This window comes from Schistocerca cancellata, chromosome 3, assembly GCF_023864275.1.
Source record: "Schistocerca cancellata isolate TAMUIC-IGC-003103 chromosome 3, iqSchCanc2.1, whole genome shotgun sequence".
NCBI classification, from domain to species: Eukaryota; Metazoa; Arthropoda; class Insecta; order Orthoptera; family Acrididae; genus Schistocerca; species Schistocerca cancellata.
Window position 1 is genome coordinate 542,595,685 of NC_064628.1, and position 23,938 is coordinate 542,619,622.

The following is a 23,938-nucleotide window of genomic DNA, read 5'->3' on the forward strand; positions in this document are numbered from 1 at the left end:
TTTATTCTGAATCAAAGCTTAACGTGTTTTTGAAAAGAATTTGTTTTGTGATCGATATGTTTGAGGCAGTTCAAGGGAAGAAAGGAAATAAGGGATGAAAAATCCTATCTATAAGAAGATCGATAGATATGCACTCGAATCTCGAATGGGACAAGGATGAAGAAAGAAACAAATCGTCTCCTTATCAAAGGACTCAACACTGCATACGACATAGATATAGAAAAACCACGGAAACCCAATTTGCGCTTGACCAGACCGAGGTCTGAAAGCGAGTTGACTGTTTCAATGAAGTGTGGCGTCTGTAGAAAATTAAAAGAAAGTTTGTCAATTTCTGTTGCACATCTTATAAATGAAATTTACAAGGCATCTTAAGGATGTGGCTCTGAGCACTATGGGACTTAACTTCTGAGGTCATCAGTCCCCTAGAACTTACAACTACTTAAACCTAACTAACCTAAGTACATCACACACATCCAAGCCCGAGGCAAGATTCGAACCTGCGACCGTAGCGGTTGCGCGATTCCAGGCTGTAGCGGCTAGAACCGCTTAAGGATGTCAGACAAGAGTAAGGTTTTAGTAGTTCTGGCCCTGTTTTGTCTGATTCTCTTCCTTGGATTATCGTCGTGACTTAATCTATGTGATTGAGCTTAACTGTTTCTCAAAGGAAAAATTACATTAGACGCACGCCACTGAGCGCATGTGTAAAATGTCAAAATGTTAACTATGAACTACTGAAAATGAACCTGCATCCAGAAATGCGATTCTGAGTCTTTAGCAGCTACTGTGGCTGTGGAGATAATTCAATCCCGGAAGACGAACACTAGCAGTAAAATAATTTTGGGACGTTGCAGAAGGCATCATCTCATTAGGTCAGTATAATCTGTGCCAAAGACAGGCCACGTTCCAGGCGATAAAACATACTCACTAGATCCCGAAAGCCAGATAGCACGTGAACAGATTGTGCTATTTGCCTTGTACTTTTTCGCGCGAGGGCCGTAAGTGAAAGATAAGATATGTTTCTTTTTTTTTAGCTCGACATTAGGTTGGACTAAAGATTGACAGCTGTACAAAAGCTAGATACTCCTTTTTCGGTTGTTCTAAAATATTTGTTTGTCGGATACTCTTTCACTGCGCAAAGGTCATAAAACATCAAAGCTCAGCGCCTGACCAGGCTGCTTGCCTGCATAATACATTCGAGAAGACCCGTCCACAGCATTTTACTTTCACTGGGGGTGGGGTGAGGACTGATTAACAGCGACGACAGAGGCAATGTGGAGGCGCCCACTTGCTGGATATTAGTCGAGCGGGCGCAGCGTATTTACAAGGGCACTTTGCTGTGATTACCGGAGGACCCGTAAAAAAAAAAAAAAAAAAAAAAAAAATTGTCCCGGGCGTCAGCGGTGGCTATGCGGAGCAGGCATTCCGCGGCAGTTATTGACCTCGTGTCCTTGGGTGTATTCAATCAGCTGAGCGGCAGGTAGGCAGGCGAGCGGCCGTCCGCGTGGGTGGCCGCGCGAGACATCTAGCGGCCGGCGGCCGCTCTCACGTCTAGCAGTTCCGCGCATGCGCTGTCGTCACTCGCGCACAGACGGGTTTTCCTATTGCATCGACGCTCTTCCACACTACCTTTTTCCTTTCTGTCGCCGCTTTCACCTTGACTATACCCAAATGACTTGAAAAAATCACTTGCTTGTCCAGTCACTGCGTAGGCTACACGTTGATGACACGATCCATCTTTATTTTTTTCGTATTAGCTAAAGCTATGTTATTTTTCTGTGCTTTGCCTTACAAAACGTATTTGTCATTTGGTACATTACCAGTTGAGGGAATCCGAAGGCAAAAAACTGACGAAAAAATTTCTAAGTTATTTATGCACCAAAAGAATTTTACTCAGTTAAAGCTGTGAGCGTGTGCACTGCTTATCGTCGTCGTCATCGTCGTCAACTTCTTCTTCCTCTACACTTCAGGCGTTAGGCATTCTGCCTGTTGTCATACTCATCTTTCATTCGATCTTCCTTGACATCTCCCTTTAAGTTTGTATCTTACGGTTTCGGGAGGTAATTTTTGGCTACTCATCCTGTTCATGTATTCATTTCATTTCCTAAAGCTCGTGGACATATGAGACAATTAGCTCCTTATGCTCCATCAAAGAGTAACACAGTCCGTAGCCAAAACATACCCCTACCATCTAGTCCAAGAATCGAACATCTTAGGCACCAATAGGATCACACGACACCCCCCCCTCTCCCCCCGATTATATATACGTGGTCTGTAAGAAGTGTGTGTCGGATCGCCATAGCTGAATGCTATGCAGATGCAGTATCTGGATCCGGCAAGACTGTCCCGACGGTGTGGCTGACGAAACGCGAGCGCGTCACACTGGCCGTGTTCGCGCGCGGCAGATGCCGCCCGTCAGCTGTTACCCGGCGCCGGCGCCGACCGTGACGTCAGAGAACAATTGCACGTAGGGTGAACGTCCTGGCGGCGTCAATGGGGCGTCGTCGTTGCCGCCGCCGCTGGCCGCTGTTTGCCGCTACCCACCGCCGAGTTATCTGCCTCCCACGCAAGGTTATCTTCGCCGCCGCCGTGGAATTTCGCCAGCCACGGCAGATGCAAGAGTGCGCCTGCCCTTCGTTCTCGGTTCGAAACTTCGCGGTAGGGATGGGAAAAACTGACCGCTTAAAGCAGATACCGGTATTTTAGTTCCGAATAACCGGTATTTTTCAGCTTTTGTTTGGTCTCTGTTAAAATAAGTGATTTTTATTTTTTACTAACAACCGAGTAACAAAACCGAAATATCAATTAGCCACGACAGCAGTGCTAAAGTTTTGGATTTAAAAAAAATATTATTTCTTAAAAAACGATTAATTTTTATTCGTATAATTTCCACTGCTTTGTACTACTGTGTTACTACAGAAAAAGGGGAACGTGATCAGTGCTGTTTTAATAACAATGCTGACGGAAATGAGCAACAAACACATGGCACAGCATTGCTGAGACAATAATGTACCTACTACCGCGTACATGCAGTGTACGAGACTTGCCTCATATGATAGTTTCACGGCGTCATCGTCGGACATCAACTGTATTACAAAATGACACCATCCCTAGTCTGGAAGTATTTTACGAAGTGCAGCATCACTGATTACTTGCTTCATTTCCTTTAAAAGGTTAAGAACAAGAGGAGCCTCAACAAACTTTCGACTAAGGAGGAAACTTATAATTCAACGAGTCATTCATAATTTACAATAAAAACTGAAATTAATCGATCTGTTGCTTGTGTCTACGTAATATGCCTGCTTGTACCCCTTCAAAACGGAAAAATTGATGCGAACAATATAGTTCTGCAACCTCAGTTTTCACCCTTTAGCACTGAGTATTCCTAATATCCAAATAGTGGTACGATTATCGATTGCAGATTTTCAAAAATTTAGAATCAGTGGGAGGTAGCGAACGGTCGACGGACTAAGTTTCCTTTTTATTTTTCCATTTAATTTAGCATTCTAATTCTATGTGTCTTGAAACTGAAGGAGTCAAAATTTTTCAATCTTTATCGATTTGTACGTTTATTCAAAGAAATAATAGGAATAAAAAACCGAAAATCGGTTATTTCAGAAACTGGCTGTTTCGAAGGGTCTTTAACGCCCAGGTTAAGCTAGCGCTGAAAAAAACCGATATAATAGAAAGCCGGTCGTTTGAGCTATAACGCCATCTGTACTTCGTGGTAGCAGACCGAGAAAGTGAGATACTATGACATCATTTTCGTTGACCGTACCACCAGATATATCAATATTATCGAGTCATTTAGGTCGGCGTGAAAAAAAAGGTACAGAACGCCCATTACATTCGTCTAGCGAGTTGCGATATAGGCCTATTCGCAGCAAACTTGACAGTGACAGTGATCCTGAAAAGGATTTATGTCTTTATTCCCATTACGCACTATACAACGGTCCTATACAACAGATAATAATAATAATAGTAATTTCGTGCGGCTCGATGGCTGGATGTAAATTTTTCAGTTGGACGCAACTTCTGCCACTTGGGAGTCCCAAAACTACTCCAGTTATCTGAGCAGATAGGGCATGCAACTGTACGTGTAACCCGAACCACGTATCGTTCCTGCCCACTCCTTACATCTTGGGGAAGTGAAGGCTACATTAACCATAGCAATACCGAGTCATTTTCCATAAAGCCCATAACCAAGGAGGGGGGGGGGGGGTACTTTATGCTCACCCTAGAAAAAGTTAAAAACAAAATTCGTTAACTGTTGTCGACTTACAACATACTTTTTAAAGAGGTACTTATGTGTAAGTAGGGTTCAGAACACGATAATATAATTTAGAAGACCCTTAGCAATATCTACGCATTTTCAGTAACTTGTACTACTAAGCTGGGAGTGCTTTATGGCCACCACAATAAAAATTTATAAATGAAAATTGGGTAATTGTTGTTGTCTTCTACTTACAACACATTTCTTAAAGATACACTGATGTGCAAGTAAGGTCCTGAATCTGAAAATACTGAATATAGAATTAATTATGGAAAGTGGCATCAGTACTGAGACTTAAAATTTTGGGCTAAGTTTAACTGAAAATTTAAAGCGTATATAGAATCTGACATAAGTGTTCAGTAAAAAAAATACACATTTTTTTCAAAATTTTAAAATATAAAATAACTGTCTAAATTACAATGTTTTCAAAAGGTGGACATAAACTACCCTCCCCCCCCTCCCCATGTTATTGTGAGGGTTAAAAGGCAGACTGAAAATGCCCGTGGTCGGACCGAGATTCGACACCGCAATCTTTCGGTTTCCATGCATGCCCTTTAGCAGCAGACCACCAAGCCCAGCTTAACAGGTAATTACTTTATGTTCGATGGCCATCTTCAAGACATAAGGAGACACGCTTTTTGTATCACATCTAGCCTATATATGGCTTACTATTTGTTGACTGCAGCAAGCTTAGGAAATGTTGGCTGGATGTGGTCGAATGAGTGTCTTTAGTCAGTTCTTGGAATAGTCATCGCAGATCGAAATTAATTACCAGGTGTCATAAGATTGTGGTCCTTAACTGGAATAAAGACATAAACATTCGTCTACCTTCATTTAGGTGTAATCATAAAGTATCATCTGGAAAAAATAGTTATTGGAATTATTTTCTTGTCAGTTTGTAGGTACATTTCTGCACTTGTGGTCATCCTCGCGTGACAGTGGTGCAGAAGTCATAACAACGTGTCACAGTCCGCTGAAAAGAGATGGACTGCGCCATGTTGCTTTGGATCAGAATGACAAAGTGATTGACAGCTAGTTGTTTACAGGAGAGATACCATAGTAAAGACCAAGTAGAAGATTGAGCTTGCGGCGGATAGCGTAAGAGTCGTGATTTGTTTGCATTGATATGTGACATATTTATTTTACGCGACGGAAGTCCTAGACCAACTGTGAATGTGCACAGAAAAGACGTACGTGATAGGTCTAGTATGGCCTCCTAAGCAAGCCCAAAACTGCACGCTAAAGAGCAGCAAGTGTATGTATATACGAGGGTCGTTCCGTAAGTGTCGTCATTGTTTTTCGACACGGAAACTTTCTTGCCAAAAAGAAATACACCAAGACATTATGAACGACACACTCTGCACTATTTTTCTACATAGCTGCCACGAACATTGAAGCATTTGTCGTAGCGTTCAATCAGTTTGAAGGAACCACTTTGGTAAAACCCAGTGCCCTACAATAACGCAAGAAACTGTCGCACAACCTGCTGCAATGTTTTTTTCATTCGTAGATTGGAGGGATGCCCACTTCGACCTTCAGCCCCCATACTCTGCCTTCCTTCACTGAACTTGCAACACCAGCTAGCCACCATTTGACGAAACATGATCTCTTCACCATACACTGCCTGTAGGTTTTACTAGACGACGGATCCATTCACGTCGGATAGCAGTTCGAACTTTCATTGGCGACCACCTTGTCAGTACACGTGCGTCTGCCATCGTGATGTGTACCCGAGTAACCTCGGGCACGTCAGTCTGCTGCTACATTCTCTTCTTCGGAGCTCTGCGTCCTCCGCTGAGGCACCGTCCGTTCGTGAACCAGCTAAGGATGTAGATTCGTATGACATTTGTTTGTGTCACCTGTGTACCTTCTTCTCTCTCAAAAACGACGACGAAATTTTCGGAATGTCATCAGAACAGAAACGCCATCTGCAGTAGCCATATTGTGCAAGCAGACGAGCGTGAACCGGCAAGGTCGCCCCCTTTCCCTGGTCGACTGTCAATCATTTTTTTTTTTAGTATAGAGGCGTTATGTCGCATTGGTACAGTGACCCAGGGGTTTTACTGCGTACCAGGACTGCAGCCGCGAACGTACAAACAAACCAGTGATCGTATAACTTCATTTTCTCGGGCTGATACTTCACGATTACTCTTCGCATCAACGAACCGGGGCAGCTGCATTGCAGAGACTGGTGTAGAGTTCAGCTGACAGCGCTCCTCAGGCTTGTTGTTTTCTGCCTAGGCTATATAGCATTTGGCCGGAGCTGTGAGCGCGCGGTGTACAGGTGCGTGTGGTTGTGTGTGCGCAGGACTTCGAGTGGCTGGTGCTGACGAAGCTGAAGTGGGAGCTGTCTGCGGTGACGGCGCACGACTTCCTGCCGCACCTGCTCGAGAGGCTGCCGCTCGTCGCCTGCGACGTGCACGCCGTGCGCCGACACGCCCACACCTACATCGCGCTCTGCGCCCGCGGTGAGTACGCCACGCCTCTGCTCGTGCCCACAGTAGTAAGGTTAGAGCCATCCGCTGGTAATTTTCATGTGCCATTGGTTTCGGTGTTGCGGTACACCGTTTCAGGTCCCTCTGGGTGATCACGCTGATACCGAGGACGTACTGTAGACGTTAGCTAAACTGAAGCTTCTTATCGCCTTTTTGTGTACAGCAGTACATCAACTCCCGTGTATTCACACTCATATAGGCGATAAGAAGGCTTAGCGCAGGCCGGTGATGTTTTGAGCCATCTACACAAAGTATATATGATTACCGGTGTAAATCTGATCACCCAGAGGCATAGAGAGGCCTGAAGATGGTGTACTGCAACACCGAAAAAACCATGGTGTCATATTTACTACATATAACATCCACCAATATTCATCAGAAGGTACGGAGACTGGGAATCACCAGACGGAGACTGGGAATCACCAGACAGGCTGAAACGAGGTGCTACCAAAATTTTCTATAATACCACCATAAAACTCAGAAACTTCAAGTTGCATCTTAATTTCCACCGTAATCTTCAAAATAGTCTCCTTGCGCTTATAGGCAACGCTCACAGCGATTTTCCCATTGCTGGAAGTCTGTCGGCTGAATGGTATTCAAAATAATTTGCTATTCCGACCGAATCTCTTCTAACATCGCCCTTTCGACTTCAGTTTCTGGAACAGGAAGAAATCGCAGGTAAACAGGTCAGATGAGTAGGGTGGGCGGACGACAGTTGTCCTTACCTCAGTAAGTACGTTGATAATAGCAGCAGTTCTGGCAGTTTTCACGAGGTTTCTCCTGGGAGCAAGGGGAATACCATATTTGTTCCATATAATCCCCTCTGTTAAATTCCAAAGTAGAAAAATGAGTCCACCCAAATCAGTCAAGCGATTCCCAAATAAATATAGTCAAAAAATGGTTCAAATGGCTCTGAGCACTATGGGACTCAACTGCTGAGGTCATTAGTCCCCTAGAACTTAGAACTAGTTAAACCTAACTAACCTAAGGACATCACAAACATCCATGCCCGAGGCAGGATTCGAACCTGCGACCGTAGCGGTCTTGCGGTTCCAGACTGCAGCGCCTTTAATCGCACGGCCACTTCGGCCGGCTAAATATAGTCAAATTCAGAACAAAATATAAAGGAACAAAGAGTCAGCGAGCTCGCAACCAGCCTACCCATTCTCCTAGTGATGTAAAAGTTCTTTTTTGCCTGGCAGAGAGCACCCCATCCCAGTCCTCTGATCGAGGCAGTACCGGGAATTGAAACCTAGTCCTCCAGCCGGTAGTCTGACCCGCTAACCTCACAGCTACAGAGGTGGACACATTAAGAGATCGCTACTTGTCGTATTTTCTTGTCCACTTCTCCCCCTATAACTAATGTTTGAAAATGCCCTGACGGTGACCAGTTGGGCCGACAACACTCTATTGCTGTCACACATTCGGAAAAATTTAATTCCCAATAGTTGCCCTGAAAGGGTCGATTTCACTATGTGTACTCAAAGAAAGGGAAGGACAGTAAACGCTGTCACGTCTGCCCTACCCGTGGTCGAAATCGTAGCAACGGCGACGACGTGGCCAGAGCCCCGACCGCCACCATCATCGGGAACGCTGAATGGGAACCAGTGTGTCCCGTCGTGGGGAGAGACGGGCCGACAGCGGGACGAAGCGTTGGCGCAGCTGGCTTATGAATGAGGTGGCCGTGCCGGGATATTTATAGCCAGCGAGCAGCTATAGAGGGGACGGACGGAAGTCTGGATTTGATAGCCGGTATCGGCCGCGATAAGCGCTGCCGGCGCGGGGTGCGGGCGTGGCCGGACCTAGGTCGAGCACACTCCACATGGGGCCCTGGCGCAGGCCGCTGGGATCGCGGCGTGTCGGGGCCTACGGGATAGACTAAAGTGGGGCAGGGTGCAGGGCGGCGCAGAGGTTGTAGCATTCGGAAGGGAAGATGCCCACCTGTCCGTCCAGATTCACATATCCTGCGATTTATCCAAATATGAGAGTCGCCCAGAAAGTAATGCACCATATATATTTTTTTCACAGGCAACAACAATGATACGACTGTGAAATTTCGGGTATACATTATTTGATCTTTCCGGAACGCGCGCAAATTTTCCATTTCCTCCGACAGATAGCGTAGCTGCAGCAGTCTTTCAAAATGGCGTCTGTAATTGATGTATGATACAAGCAGCTAGTCGTCATTGAATTACTCATTGCGGAAAAAGAAACTGTTGGGAACATTCACTATGTGTGCACTTTATGGAGCACCTTCAGTTGACAGAAATGCGGTTAGCAGCTGGGAAAAGAGGGAGAGGCCATTACGAGAAGGCGGTTCGACAGAGCTCCAAGGTTTCCGCGTTGTGGAGGCCATCCACGGCTGTCACACCTGATAAGATGCAGCTTGCTCATGTGCTCATTCGTGATGCTAAGAGGCAGCATCTTTTAATTCTGAAGCATATGTGAACACATTAACCAAACTCAAGAAGAGCTTCCAGCGACTTCGGCGCCATAACAATATAGGTCTGCCTCACACAAGTTTGAGGGTTTCGGAACACATCATCCTACAACCCTGACCTAGCTCCCTCATATTTCCTCTTGTTTGGGTCATTAAAGGGGGTCATTCGTGGAAGACATTCTGAGAATAACAGAGAGGTAATTCGCACGGTGAAGAAATGGCTTTGTGACCAGAACAAGGAGTGATACTAATATCGATAGGGCATACACGTCCTGTGTCGTCCGCAGCTCGTGGTCTAGTGGCTAGCGTTGCTGCCTCCGGATCGCGGAGTCCCGGGTTCGATTCCCGGTCGGGTTGGGGATTTTCTCTGCCCAAGGACTGAGTGTTTGTGTTGTCCTCATCATTTATGACTTGGCTAAATTGGATTGTGTAAAAACTGGACTGTGTCAAAAATTGGGACTTTGTATGGGCGCTGATGACCGCGCCGCGTAGTTGAGCGCCCCACAAACCAAACATCATCATCTCACGCCCTGTGCCTCGCTTGAGGAACGAGGAAAAATTAGAAGTGTAGCAGAAACATAATTCTTTGTTGTGTGTACTTTTCATTGTCTTCAGTAAATAATTGCTGAAGAAAAATGTGGTGCATCACTTTCTGGGCGACCCGCATAGCTGTCGACAGTCCAATTCAACGGGAATTGCTGACTTTCTCAAATTCTGCTAGTACTCAATTTTTCGTGACGTGAATGTGTATACACAGCCAATGAAAATACTTGGACACAAAGATCGCGAATTAAGGGGGCAGAAAAACGAAAGCGCCATTCAACAATCTGTCCCTGCCGTGTTAATAGCACTCCTTACTTAATCGAGATTAACCGAAATTTTTTAGAAACAAGACCTAACCTCACAATGCCGGCCGGTGTGACCGTGCGGTTCTAGGCGCTTCAGTCTGGAACCGCGTGACCGCTACGGTCGCAGGTTCGAATCCTGCCTCGGGCATGGATGTGTGTGATGTCCTTAGGTTAGTTAGGTTTAAGTAGTTCTAAGTTCTAGGGGACTGATGACCACAGATGTTAAGTCCCATAGTGCTCAGAGCCATGTGAACCATTTAACCTCACAACCCAAGCAAGTTTCAAAGACGGCTGTACGTTTAGAAGAGAAAATGCGGCAACTAGAACTGCATTTCCACGAGCACCGCATTTTCAGAATCGATACTAGAGTGTCTACATGACCAGGCAGAAGCGGTATTGGGAATACGACTGACGAAACCCGATTTTGGGAGCTCCATGTAAACGTAGTGACAGTTATAATAACTATCAACATTTACAAAAAACTGATTTTTTTAAACATAGAAATTAACGTATTACTTTGAAATAACGAAACGATATTTCTTCGCTATTGGAAAAAAACGGAAATGATTTATAATTTCTAAACACAGAAATAATGAAATTTTTCTAGAGATATACTGAGAACGAAATTAACTCCGTCCTACCTTTTTTCGTTGGAGATACGATGCTGCGTTAAACACAGTAGTAAACCCATCTCACCACCCGATACACACGTCTTGCATACAATCCACAAACAAATATTAATCGCGCACTCCTGAAGCACATTTGGCGTGGTGGCTGATGGGAGAATCAACATCAACGAAATTTCTGACTTCGTCCCGACCGTCACTTGTTTCAGATCGCTACCAACCTTAGCCCAGCATACAACGCAGTCTAAACGGCATTGTTGTCGCCATTCTATTTTGTCTTCGAAGTTCGATGTGCTGGGTTTTGTTTCGCGTGTCACGGTTGGCAGAGAGAGACAGTTGTCGAATAATTTCGATTTGTGTCGATTCAGCTACTGCCCATATATATGCGGACACGACATAACAGACATGCCTATCTGCTAAGTAACAACAATCTCCAGAGGGTGGACAGCGATACCCACAGTGACAGCGAAAAGTGACAATGAGGAGGAATAGCAGGAGGAAGCCGAGATATGGCAGGAAATAAGCATAAGGCGCTGGCGATCTAGTCAAGAAATCACCAAATGCTGTGCACTGATGGGCACCTAAAGTTAATACATAGGATTAGTAATAAATAGGTTAAGCAATACTATTTCTCTACAAATAACCGGTTGTGTGTGTGTGTGTGTGTGTGTGTGTGTGTGTGTGACTGCCAGTCAACGGCTCGAAGAAAACATTCCGAGGTATTCACCGTCAGTCACATTCGGTGAAGGTACTAGCAAATCACTCCTATCCCATCACCTTTTTATATTCTCCGTAAAAAACAACAATTTATATTTTAACCTTAAATTATTGTTATTTTGAAAAATCATTCTTTGTAAATGGTGTAGATAAAACAAAAGAAAAGAAACTGTAAAAAGATGAAAGACGAAAATTGTAAGATGTACGACCTGTTTTAAAACATCAGGTAACAGGTCTATAATTTGTCAGTAAATATGCTACTGTCCATCAGCCACTGCGAAGAGTAAAGGGGTTAGACACAGTCCGTAGAGAGGTCGGTGTTTGTTTCCAGCAGTTATACGGAGGAGTTTTTAGAAATTATTTACACGCGAGAGTTTTTGTGTTGACCGTTTTAGGTAAAATATATTGTGACCTATGTAGGAAAAACATCCTGTAAGTGAGAGATTTGAAATGTGAATCACTGGAACATTCACTCTATTCATAAGAGTTGACTCTTCACGCATATGCGAACGAAATTATATTTGTTGGTGGAAAAAATTCGGAATCCAGTGGGCGAGTTATGGTAGTCGTATTACAGGAATTTGGCAGACCTTTCAGGAGTGGACTTCGAGAGCGGGGTGGTGCAGTGGTAAACAGTGGACTCGTATTCCAGAGGACGTCGGTTCAGATATCTGCCCTTCCATGCAGATTTGTTCTTTGCTATTTCTCTAAATTTCTAAGACAAATGCTGAGATTGTTCCTTTGAAAAAATGCGATCAGTTTCCTTCGCCTATTCCTGTCTTGTGCTGCGTCCTTAGTGACATCGTCATCTTTGGGATGTTGAACTCCATTTACAAAAAGGCAAAGGGAACAACTTTTCACCCATAACTGAGAGTCTCGAATGCTAGGACGAGGAATTTTCACTTCGCCCTGGTAGCATGCTGAGCTGAGATGCAGCGTTACATAGGAATAGTGCTCCCAAGCGCAGATCTGGACAGAATTTTGCTACTAGCCGGTTTATCTGCTTCTGTATGTGAGTTGTCTGCCTACCATGCACAGCAAACCGGATCTTTAAAAAAGCAGACGGCCAGGCTCTTCAAGGTCTCGGCAAAGGTCATTGCATTCCCTCGGTAGGTGATACAGGCACTTTGGCGAGGAGGGAGATAAATGTGTGTGTGTGTCTGTGTGTGTATCTGTGTATATATATGTGTATAGAGGAGGAATGGGCGAAAGAGAGGCGAGGGCTCCATTCAGTTCGCCGACCTCGGGCGCTGCGTCACCCGCTGGCCTTGGCAGATTCGCCAAAATTGCGCGCCACGAACAGCGCTACTGGCCGTGCTGGCGATGTGCGACTTCACTGTCGTCGCTTCCATTACACGTACTTACCTCCAGAGCGCTGTAGGGGCTGGGTTCGAAATGTTCGCGGCCCGGTGCCTTCAACAAAGAGCTCGACTGACTCTCTTGACACTCTTTTTCCCCAAAAGCCCAGTGCTCGATCTGTAATCACTTCGATGCCAATTCGACTTTCGCTTTGTATCGTAACTTTTCTATTTTATAAAAGAATTGTTGGACATAAAAGCGCGATAACGATCAAGCTTGTTGTGTCTCCTAAACAGAAAGTGTCTAGCACGATAACCTTTCTTTCGTCTTACATAGCGTGTCCCAGTTCCGTGTGTATGAAAAATAAAATTCGTGAATTATGTGCACAATGTCACTGTCTTTATTCAGAATAGTCTCCCCTCGAATCAATACACAGCTGAAATAGTTTTAAAAAAATTTTTGGAACAGTCACTTTAGTGCTGCAGAACAGGTTTCCTGAATGTCCTTGAATGCACCTTAACGGAGTCCTTTCATTGCTAATTTCAATTTGGGGAACAGCCAGACGTCGGCTGGGGCCACATCCTTCGAATGCGGCAGGTGATCCAAGTCTGCCATCCGTTTGTTGTCCAGACATTCGCGCACGTTCTTTACTTTGTTGGTTGGCTAGAGCGTTGTCGTGGAGGAATGATCTGGACCCTGCCTCTCTGTATTCGGGTCGAATTCGACGAATTCATTGGCTGTAGTACGAAACTTGATGTTGCCTCATTGCTCCACCTCCATTTTCCGACGAGTGTCAGACACGTTCGAAGCCAGGGCGCCTGCTGCCTCGATGATAACTAATGCGTTGACCTACACAGCTGTTGTTGAAACTTCAAGGCTCGTAATACCGCAGCTCGACACAAGATAGCACCGCAGTTGGGAATTTCACGCTAGATATCCTAACGGAACTGTGACATTCTGTGTATTCTGGATGAATGAGGTTCAACTCTTTCTCATGCCGTCCTAATTCCGATTTTTCGTTGTTTCTCTAAATCCACCGTGTTCTATCCTTGAATACACCACAGGTACAAAATACTGGTCCGACCGATTCTGAAATTCAACAGTCTGGGTCCCTTGTCAGATCGAACTCATAGAAAAGAGAGAGGGAGAATATTCAACGAAGAGCGGCGTGCTTCGTCACGAGATCATTCAGACGGTGCTAAAACATTAGGGAGGTGATCAACAGACTCGAGTGGCAGACGCTACAAGGGAGGCGTTCTGAGTCAAGGTGACGTTTACTGTTTCCAGGAAGCGTCAGACAACATACTAGTTCTTCCCACACACGTCCCGCGAAATGATCACGAGAAAATCAGAAAAAGTAGATCTCATGTGGAGGTTTACGGACAATTATTCTTCTCAAGCGTTATTCGCGACTGTAACAGGGGAGGGCGGGGGGGGGGGGGGGGATTTAGAGGTTCCAGAACGGCCCTCCAACACACCTTAAACCTCATGAGAAGACGGGACGTCAAATTTCGTCTTCCTCTTTGTTTACTCCTTCCCATACAATCGGTATTCTTAATACGTCGGTTGTCGAATTCCTTTTGAACTGTACTTCTCATGCCTCAGTCGGCCACCCCTGGCTGAATTTTGACAAGTTACTCCGTTTAACTTATTCAATGTGTCAAATAGAAAGTAACGTGTCACAGTGCATTTAGTGGCCAAAAATCTCATTAGCGGCCGTTTTCTAGTGACAGTGAACATTTATTGTAGACGAAAGTACTTTTAGCACCCACTCCAGGTACCTTCCCTTACCTCATACTGCTGTGGGACCCAGCTCGCCTTCCTTGCCTTGACTTAAAACCAATGATGCCAGATGGGCCGCGACAGACAAGATGTGGCGCCAAGGCTGCGGAAATGGCCACGGTGCCCATCCTACTCCCTACTGTTTGAAGAGAGCGTAAGATACTAAATTTGAAGGGAAAAATGCCGTTTTGACCGGAAACGACATGTTGGGACAGTTACTTTTAATAGAGCCACATCCGATGGCTCTCCCCATCCTTTTCCAAATCTGCCTCTCCCTCAGAAACTTGTTTTTACTTGCGTGAAATCCGTGATGGCAGTGGGAAAGGTGGTACTAATTGCACACAGAGTACTGTGATTTGCGGGTAGCGGGGATTTGCCTGCGGCGCACGCGGCAGACAGATATGGCGGGCGCGCGGCAAGGTGAGGACGGGCCGCGGTGCTCGGCGCGGCCTTGGGCCGCTCGCGGGGCCGTGGGAACCCTCGTCGTGTCGCGGCGCCGCTCGACTGTGACGCCGCCGCCGCCGCCGGCTCAGTCGCCACGCCCGCCGCCCGCTCCGCCCACCTGCATCCGGCTGGCCTCCCCTCCCCTGCCCCCGTCCGCCACCAGCGCCGCGCCGCGGCCGGCGTTCCTATTAAGTAGCGGGCCACGGGGTGACTCGTATAAACACGGGTCGCCAGCCCATCCTGCGTTGTCGCTCGAAGCGAGGGACCGTGTTCGCTGCGTTCGCGCCGCCTTCTGTCACGAAACCAACGATACGCAGGCGTCGTGTAGCTGGCGTATCTGTGTGACCAGCTCGCACGCTTTCAACTCGTATCTGCCAGTCTGCTCACGCCATTCTGTTCCGTATGTCGAAACTTGTGAAAATCATGCCAGTAAATCTTTATCGAGATTGGTTCTTTACTTCAAATTGGAAGAATAAGAGGATATTCTTCCTTCGAAAAGTACGATACTTTCTGTGTATCAAAATGAGTGGAGGGATTTTTCACACCGAGCCACTAGCTTAGTTCAGCGGCGAATGATGTTTGGTAAACGAGAGAGTAGCAACTAGGTTATTACGCATTCGTATTCGGACACGATTCAGCCGGTGGTTAACAATTTTCTTTTGTAAAGTGCCCTGCAGTATTGTACGTAAAGCGAAAGACAGTGAAACAACAAATCTTGCAGCAACGCTTATCTTGAAAGAGGTGGGAAAAGAGATCAAAGATAAAAAAGGTTACCCAGAATTATCAAAGAGATTCGAAAGGTAGCTACGATGTTTTTCCTGGAGAACTAAAGACTGAAAACTTTTCCACATGGACATTTCCTGAAAGTTAATTCAATTGTCTGTTACAGATTGAGTGCCGGTGGTGTGAAAATCTAAGTCTACTCGTCTATGGGAAATCATTCCTACAAAAATAAAACTGGAGCCAGTACTATACCTCCATACAGTCAGATTCTGACCCTGGCGGGTCTATTTAGACTAGGCAAGACACCTGTTATTCAAAATACTGTTTGACCTCCTCCTCATCTGTTTTTCCAGCTGGTCATTCCGTCTGCCTTGCAGTACTTTAGCTGAATGGTCATAATCTACGGCACTGTATAGGGGATACTTCATATTCTACTAGCACTACTGCTCAACGAAAGCAAGAACAAATTTTACTGACCTTTTTAGCGAGCCAAGTTGCCGAGTCACAAGGAACAGTATAATAGCGGTTGAACCCGAACTGGAGACAGACACTGTTCACTTCCTCGCCGTTAGCGGGGTTGGACCGGTGGGCGCTACTCGATCTGTCAGTTTTTCATTTTACTGTACGTTTTACTATACTAACCAGGTGATTGACCTAGTGTGAAATAGCGCTTTTGCATACGGTACTAATGACACTCCAAATGCTTTACAGTCAACTATTACTAGTTATTCCTTCTCCTTTGCCATAAGCATATGAGCCACCTTAGCTGTTATAAAAGATCAAAAAGAGTTAAAAGCATCAAAACACAATTCAAACAATAGTATGCAAAGCGGCGAATATTTCGGCAATATGTTTGTTACTATTTTGTTTACCGTGACATTGCAATCCTACTCAGATTTATGTGTGGGGTTCCACGTAGCTGAAAATTGAGAAATATAAAATTTTGAGTAAAGTACGGGCCGAAAAGTAGACTTGAGTCTTTTGTCTCTGTGCGTAGTTCCTAAAGGTAATTCGGAACAGAACGGTTCCCCCGTATAAGTCACCCCTTCATAACTCAGTAGTTGCAGAAGTGTCACAAGGACACAATTTGACAATTAACTTAACAGTTATACGGGTATACTGCTTCAAGCTTTAGCGTTTGTATACGAATTGATATGAATAAAGCGACGCAGTGGCATGTTATACAAATGATTTTATTTGAGCAGTAACACTTTGAGAAACAATAATATGCAAATGCAGTCGTTCTCCGGTTCATGTACGACCGCAATATTTTCAAAATCCGTTGCATTAAAGACTTACTTGATGTAACTAGCATCGACGCCTGCATTTGACCGAGAGAGTCCTTTTGAATGAGTTTTCTGACTCGTATTTTTGTACAACAGCGTTTAGAAAATAATATATCTGTTTGAACAAACTTGCGGTCCGTGAATATCAAAATTGTCCAGATTTGCGGGATTTTTCTTGTTCCTCCAAAATGTCGAACGGCTTGAAAAACACACAAGTGTCAGTGGAGGAGGGTTCCTACAGAGAGACAACCGCGCTGCAACCAATGAAGTGTTTGCCGACAAAGGGTACCCAGACACTTCAGCCCAAGGACAAACGCTGCTGGTAATGTTATGATTTCGAGTCTAAGGCGCGGGAGGCCTGGTTTGGGTTGGCGGGTGACATCGCGCACGTACACTGCAGCCCGTAATGTCGCGGCTTGTTACGTGTTTGCCCACTGCAGAGCGAGAAAGATCATTGTCTGTTTGAAACAGCAGACTAAATAAGAGTAGAAACCAAATTTGGAATCGATGACATATATCGCATTTCTTACGAAAGTAGCTATGAAGTGAAGATTGCTACAATTAAATACTTTTAGACATTCTGTTTCTATAGGCTGAGCAATATGAATACCACACGTAAGATTATGGAAGCACTTTACTGCTTGTAAATGCCCAATTTATTGAATCTCACTCTTCGAAAAGAACCTAACAATTACCCAATTTTTTAATATCATTAAGGTTTGATAAGACTAATCGGCCTAAATGATAGAAATCAAAATAAGTTACATGACAAATCTTACACATCTGAAGTAAATATTTCTTTTATTGTACAGTCATTTTATCAACCCTTCCAACAAGATATTTCTTGACATAATATTGCAGAATAATGCTGCACGAGCACGATTTAAAATTTTATTTATTGTCATAGACCAATGCTGCACATTTGTAAGTCTGTCATTATCTTTTTGAGTGACTGCACAATTTGTGCTATTATTGTTGAATTATTTTCAACACAACAACTTGACAGGATTGTCACCTATAACTGCTTGATCTTTGTTCAAAATCCTCTGTTACAGTTTGACTTATTTTGCAATTCCTTTTATCTGTTGCAGATTACAAGTTTTGCCGTTACTTGCCAAGTATGATAGCTGCCTCAAGTATAGCAGCAGCACTGAATGGTTTAGGATGGACTACAAAAAGTGGATTCTCACTAAGTCAACTTCTGGACAGTCTTCAGGCTATCACCTCAACTGAAAGGGTAGGTGTTCCTTCACCAGAAATTTTTCTACGATTGTAACGTGACTCGTACGAGTAATAATAAGTAACTGGAGATCACGTGTTATATATAAACGACCTCTGTATCGCAAAGTAGTCTGTAAAATAAACTGAATCCCTGACAGTTGTATTTTCCATTCCCAGGATTACTTGCAAGTATGCTTGGACCAAATAGAAGGGATGCTCAGCGCAGTCGCTCCCGTAAGTGACGCTGCCGGGGCCTGCGGTGTGACTACGAGTGGCTCAAACCCTGCCACTTCCAACAGGCCTAGTGCTGACCATGCCGCAGCATCTTCATCGTCACCGTCGGCCGACAAGATGCACGAAGCTGGCAAGGCCGGGACACCTACAGATGTATGGGACATCCATTTCTGATTAAAAGCTAACACAATGCAACATGGTCAGGTGCAGTCAGGTCAACATTCCCTTCAAGCTTCAGAAGACTCTACGGACACTGAATAAATAAGTGTTACTTGTACGTTAAAAGAAAAGAAAGAAACAGCAGCATTATTTTGTATTTGGCCATGATGTATGTGGTTAGCATGTCATTAGTTCATGGGCAGAAATGTAAAGGAACAGATCAAAATTTCACATGAATTTGTGTGTTATCTGAAGAACATCAGTTTTATTAGTAGTAACAGCCATTTTATTTTTCTTTGTAGTGCATGAAGTGACAACACGGCTGCATGGAAACACAGAACGTTATAATACCATGTGATATGTTACATTGCCTGTGATTTATTTCAATATGAATTGAAAACAAAGAACCACCAGCACTGGAATACATTACCTCTGGAAGAAAGATGACTTGGGGGCTATTTGAAAATTTGTGATTGGCATTCAGTCTTTTCTTCCTGAAATAAGCAATTTCACTGGACATGTAAGGTGTTTTTAAAGAGAGCTCTCACAGAAAACGTAGTTTCTATTTATTTAATTGTGCTGAAATTAGAAGCACAGGTAATTTTGTGCTTCTTACTCTTGCATCATTTAATAAGACACTGGCATGAGGTATTGTAAAGATTAGCCTCGTATTCCCAGCTAGTGCTAAATTATAGCCTTCATTGCCATATATAAAACAGTCTTCATTTCCATATATGTACAACAGTCTTCATTTCCAAATATGTACAATGGCCTTCATTGCCAAATATGTACAATTATTCTTCAAGGAAACAGTAATGCAAGAAAGTGATTTTGACAGCTTTAAATTGTAGTGAACCTGTATGTCCGTCTTTCTGACAGCAGTCTTTTGAACTTGATAATGCTGATGGAAATAATAAGTGCTTCATAGACAAAATGAAATTGCTTATTTCAAACTTCAAATTATGTGTTCTGTGTAAATATAGGAGTATTCATGGTACTACCAGCATGAATGGGGAAGTGGGTGTCAGCCCGTGTTTCATTACATATTGAACTCTAGCAGCTGAAATTTCCTGTTTTTCTGTCACAATTAAACACATAGAACAGAAGCAGTGTAAAATACTGTTACAAAAATGGAATAGAGTACTATGAGGCAAACATAAATAAAAGATAATCCTAATTGTTGGTAAGGTGCTGTAGCATCTTATAGACATAATGAGGGAAGTCACAAGTCAATTCAGTTCCTTTAATAAAGTGCAGATTATGATTTTAGAACAGTAAATTTCTGTCAATTTTAAACTCAAGCTCAGAAATCTTTTTGAATTAACCAATATTTCAACAAAGATGAGCCCAAAAAATGAGGGGAAGGCAGTTATATACGCTTCTTTAAATAACAAAGGTTAATTTGTATATTGGTAGAACGCTTAGTCAGTGATGGTTGATTTGTATATATAAACTGATGTACTGATGAATTATGTAAGAATGTGTGTGTGACATTGTTTATTTGTAACTATTCTACTGCATAAATATTATAATAAAAACAGTCTGTTGTTCCTAGAAAAAGAAAGTGGAATATTGTAATTAGTGATGTTTATATTTTATCCTGTTTTAATTCAGTCCATGAAATGTATTGTACAGTTTTGAAAATAATGGGATACTGTAAATGTGTGGAAAATAGATTTATGCGGTTAAAAATGGTGCTGTTCATCAATACATGACAATTTAATTAGTGGTATTGTTTTTATAGTTCGTGAGTTTTGTATACTTTAGCAAGGTTCTTCAAGCCGAAGACCTCGATGGACCAGAAAAATAGAATCACCATAAATAAAATGTTATTCTTATAGTACAGAGAAATGAATTGATTTCTGTAATCCAAAAAAGATATTGTGTTTTGTTTAAAAGTAACATAAAATTGTTAGATATTTTACTTTATATATATATATATAGTTATGCTGGACACTATTTAATGTGGTGTAATGTATGTTTTAAATGTTAGATAATCAAATGTGATAAAACAATGATTTAAGTTAAATACAAGTCAGTGAAAAAAGACTGTCTATTTTACTTGAAACTGCTGTAAGTAATTGTGAATTTAATGTCTTCCAAATGAATTTCAGTAATATAACTTGTAAAGTACACATAGCAAACATTTGATTTTGGTACTTAAAAGTATTTGGGCACAGATTTCCGTAATCATAGCCAATTTAGTCATTACATATTTACTTTTTGTTTATGTGATTCCCGGAATGCTGTATTAATATTATGGCTGTAGGTAATACTGGTAAATTTATGTATATATCTCAGCACTGCAAACATGTAATTGCAACAGAATTTTCACTTTAGGACACAAAGAGAGTAGAGAGCACAAATTATTTGTATATGATTTTATCTGGCTGTCATCAACTAAGAAGACATTATTACGCATATCAATAGTCTCTGACGAGAGACAACGATTTGTATACAATTTTATAATTTTATTTTGCTCTCCTTACAGGCTTTATTTCACAGCACAGTTATTTTATATCAGTATTGAAATGTGCTTCAGGCAGATGCACATGCTAGAAAGTGGATTACACATATAGAAATTCCATAGCACATTAACGTAATTATCCTTTCTGAAGTACAACTTGTTTTCCTTTTAACACATTCAGCAGCAAATTATGCAGTGTCATTCAGTACAATACGGGGATGAATGACATGTGATAGACAAATAAATTAAACCTATATATGAATAATTGTTATACAATGTATATAAAATACTGTTTGTTAAAATGTGTGACTTTGTAATTATTAACATGTGTGAGTGTTTGTAGACAGCAACTTAGCAAGACAGAATATGTTTAAAAGATATTTCTTTACAGATATAACAGGAATACAGAATCAGCCTCCAAAACCTCAGAATGTACACTTTACAGAACAGCACTACTGTAAAATACAAACATACCTCAAATGTTCTGTTTCATGTCTTTCTTTGAATTTCTGCAATTTTATAGTGAGTTATGTCATTTAAAATTTGTTAATACTTTGTAATATAAATATATATATATACATATATTTAAACAAGACCAATAAAAAACTATTTCTAAAATAACTGATGCGTTTTTGCTATTCCCCAATACTTTTTCAGATGTGTAGAATAATGCATTAAACAAATAAGAGACACACATCATATCAGTCATTTATCACCCATAGTGAAACTGATTGAGTAGGACTGATTGTGAAGTATGTCCTTTTTGTCATGCCTGCAAAACTCTCCAAGTATATCCACCATTAAACACTACCATATTTCTGTTGACAATATAAGACATAATTAGTTAAACAGCTACACTATTTCACAACAAAAATTTTCTACATCTGAAACAAAGTTGGTCATTAGTTATATTGTCAATCTAGTTATTCTGAACATGTTCTCAAATATTCACTTCTTTAGTAATCTTTGTGGATTTGCTGACATACAGTACTATAGATGCTATAATTACAGCCAACATTCATCATTGGTCGTTCTCCATCCAAGAAATTCATCTTCACTAGCCATAAAAATAATTCCTATTATTTAATATATATTTACTTAAACAGATTTATTAACTTATAGATTTATTCCCCTATATCAAGGATAATACACAACTTCAGCCCGTTACCAATAACTGTGCTCACAATTTATTTATGAAGCTGAAAATTTTCTGAAATCAGTATATCAGTCACACAAACCAATGGTATATGATATAATGCAATGAGACTAAACATTTTCCAGTGATTGTAGATTAATAGGCTAAGAGCTAGTAAATGAAAGACATCAGTAACTGTGTAAGTTACATGATACATTTGTTCTGCATTCTCAATAAATTTCAGAAGCATACTTATAGTTCAAGAAGAATATAATAATTCCAATCCCAAAGAAAGCAGGTGTTGACAGATGTGAAAAATACTGAACTATCAGTTTAATAAGTCACAGCTGCAAAATACTAACGCAAATTCTTTACAGACAAATGGAAAAATTGGTAGAAGCCAACCTCGGGGAGGACCAGTTTGGATCCCGTAGAAATATTGAAACACGTGAGGCAATACTGACCTTATGACTTATCTTAGAAGAAAGATTAAGGAAAGGCAAACCTACATTTCTAGCATTTGTAGACTTAGAGAAAGCTTCTGACAATGTTGACTGGAATACTCTCTTTCAAATTCTAAGGGTGGCTGGGGTAAAATACAGGGAGCAAAAGGCTATTTACAATTTGTACAGAAACCAGTTGGCAGTTAATGAGAGTGGAGGGGCATGAAAGAGAAGCAGTGGTTGGGAAGGGAGTGAGACAGGGTTGTAGCCTCTCCCTGATGTTATTCAATCTGTATATTGAGCAAGCAGTAAAGGAAACAAAAGAAAAATTCAGAGTAGGTATTAAAATCCATGGAGAAGAAATAAAAACTTTAAGGTTCGCCGAAGACATTGTAATTCTGTCAGAGACAGCAAAGGACCTGGAGGAGCAGTTGAACGGAATGGACAGTGTCTTGAAAGGAGGGTATAAGATGAACATCAACAAAAGCAAAACGAGGATAATGGAATGTAGTCGAATTAAGTCGGGTGATGCTGAGGGAATTTGATTAGGAAATGAGACACTTAAAGTAGTAAGGGAGTTTTCCTATTTGGGGAGCAAAATAACTGATAATGGTCAAAGTAGAGAGGATATAAAATGTAGATTGGCAATGGCAAGGAAAGTGTTTCTGAAGAAGTGAAATTTGTTAACATCGAGTATAGATTTAAGTGTCAGGAAGTTGTTTCTGAAAGTATTTGTATGGAGTGTAGCCATGTATGAAGTGAAACGTGGACGATAAATAGTTTGGACAAGAAGAGAATAGAAGCTTTCGAAATGTGGTGCTACAGAAGAATGCTGAAGATTAGATGGGTAGATCACATAACTAATGAGGAGGTATGGAACAGAATTGGGGAGAAGAGGAGTTTGTGGCACAACTTGACAAGAAGAAGGGACCGGTTGGTAGGATATGTTCTGAGGCATCAAAGGATCACAAATTTAGCATTGGAGGGCAGTGTGGAGGGTAAAAATAGTAGAGGGAGACCAAGAGATGAATACACTAAGCAGATTGAGAAGGATGTAGGTTGCAGTAAGTACTGGGAGATGAAGACGCTTGCACAGGATAGAGTAGCATGGAGAGCTGCATCAAACCAGTCTCAGGACTGAAGACCACAACAACAACAACTTATAGTTCTGTGTGAAAGGATGTAAAGCTGGTTTTTTTATAATACAAAAACGAATGCTATCCTGTAACTTAATCTGACAGGACAGAGAATGGAGTGGCTGCACAAAAAATCTGATTAAAAACATAGTAACATTTTGCTGTAAAATGTGTGAAATCATCATACTGTATTCTTTCAAACCATTACTCTGA

At 42.2% G+C, this 23,938-nt stretch overlaps 1 protein-coding gene across 1 annotated transcript in view; it reads left to right on the forward strand.

The window, feature by feature from the left end:
• The window catches only part of LOC126175370 (G1/S-specific cyclin-D2-like), a 58,683-nt gene extending 37,051 nt beyond the window's left edge, over positions 1–21,632 (forward strand). The window contains exons 3-5 of the mRNA XM_049922137.1: positions 6,579–6,738; positions 18,022–18,167; positions 18,329–21,632. Of these exons, the coding sequence (XP_049778094.1) occupies positions 6,579–6,738; positions 18,022–18,167; positions 18,329–18,559 (537 nt within the window). The 3' untranslated portion in view covers positions 18,560–21,632. The remainder of the gene's footprint in view (positions 1–6,578; positions 6,739–18,021; positions 18,168–18,328) is intronic.
• Positions 21,633–23,938: the final 2,306 nt, after the last annotated feature.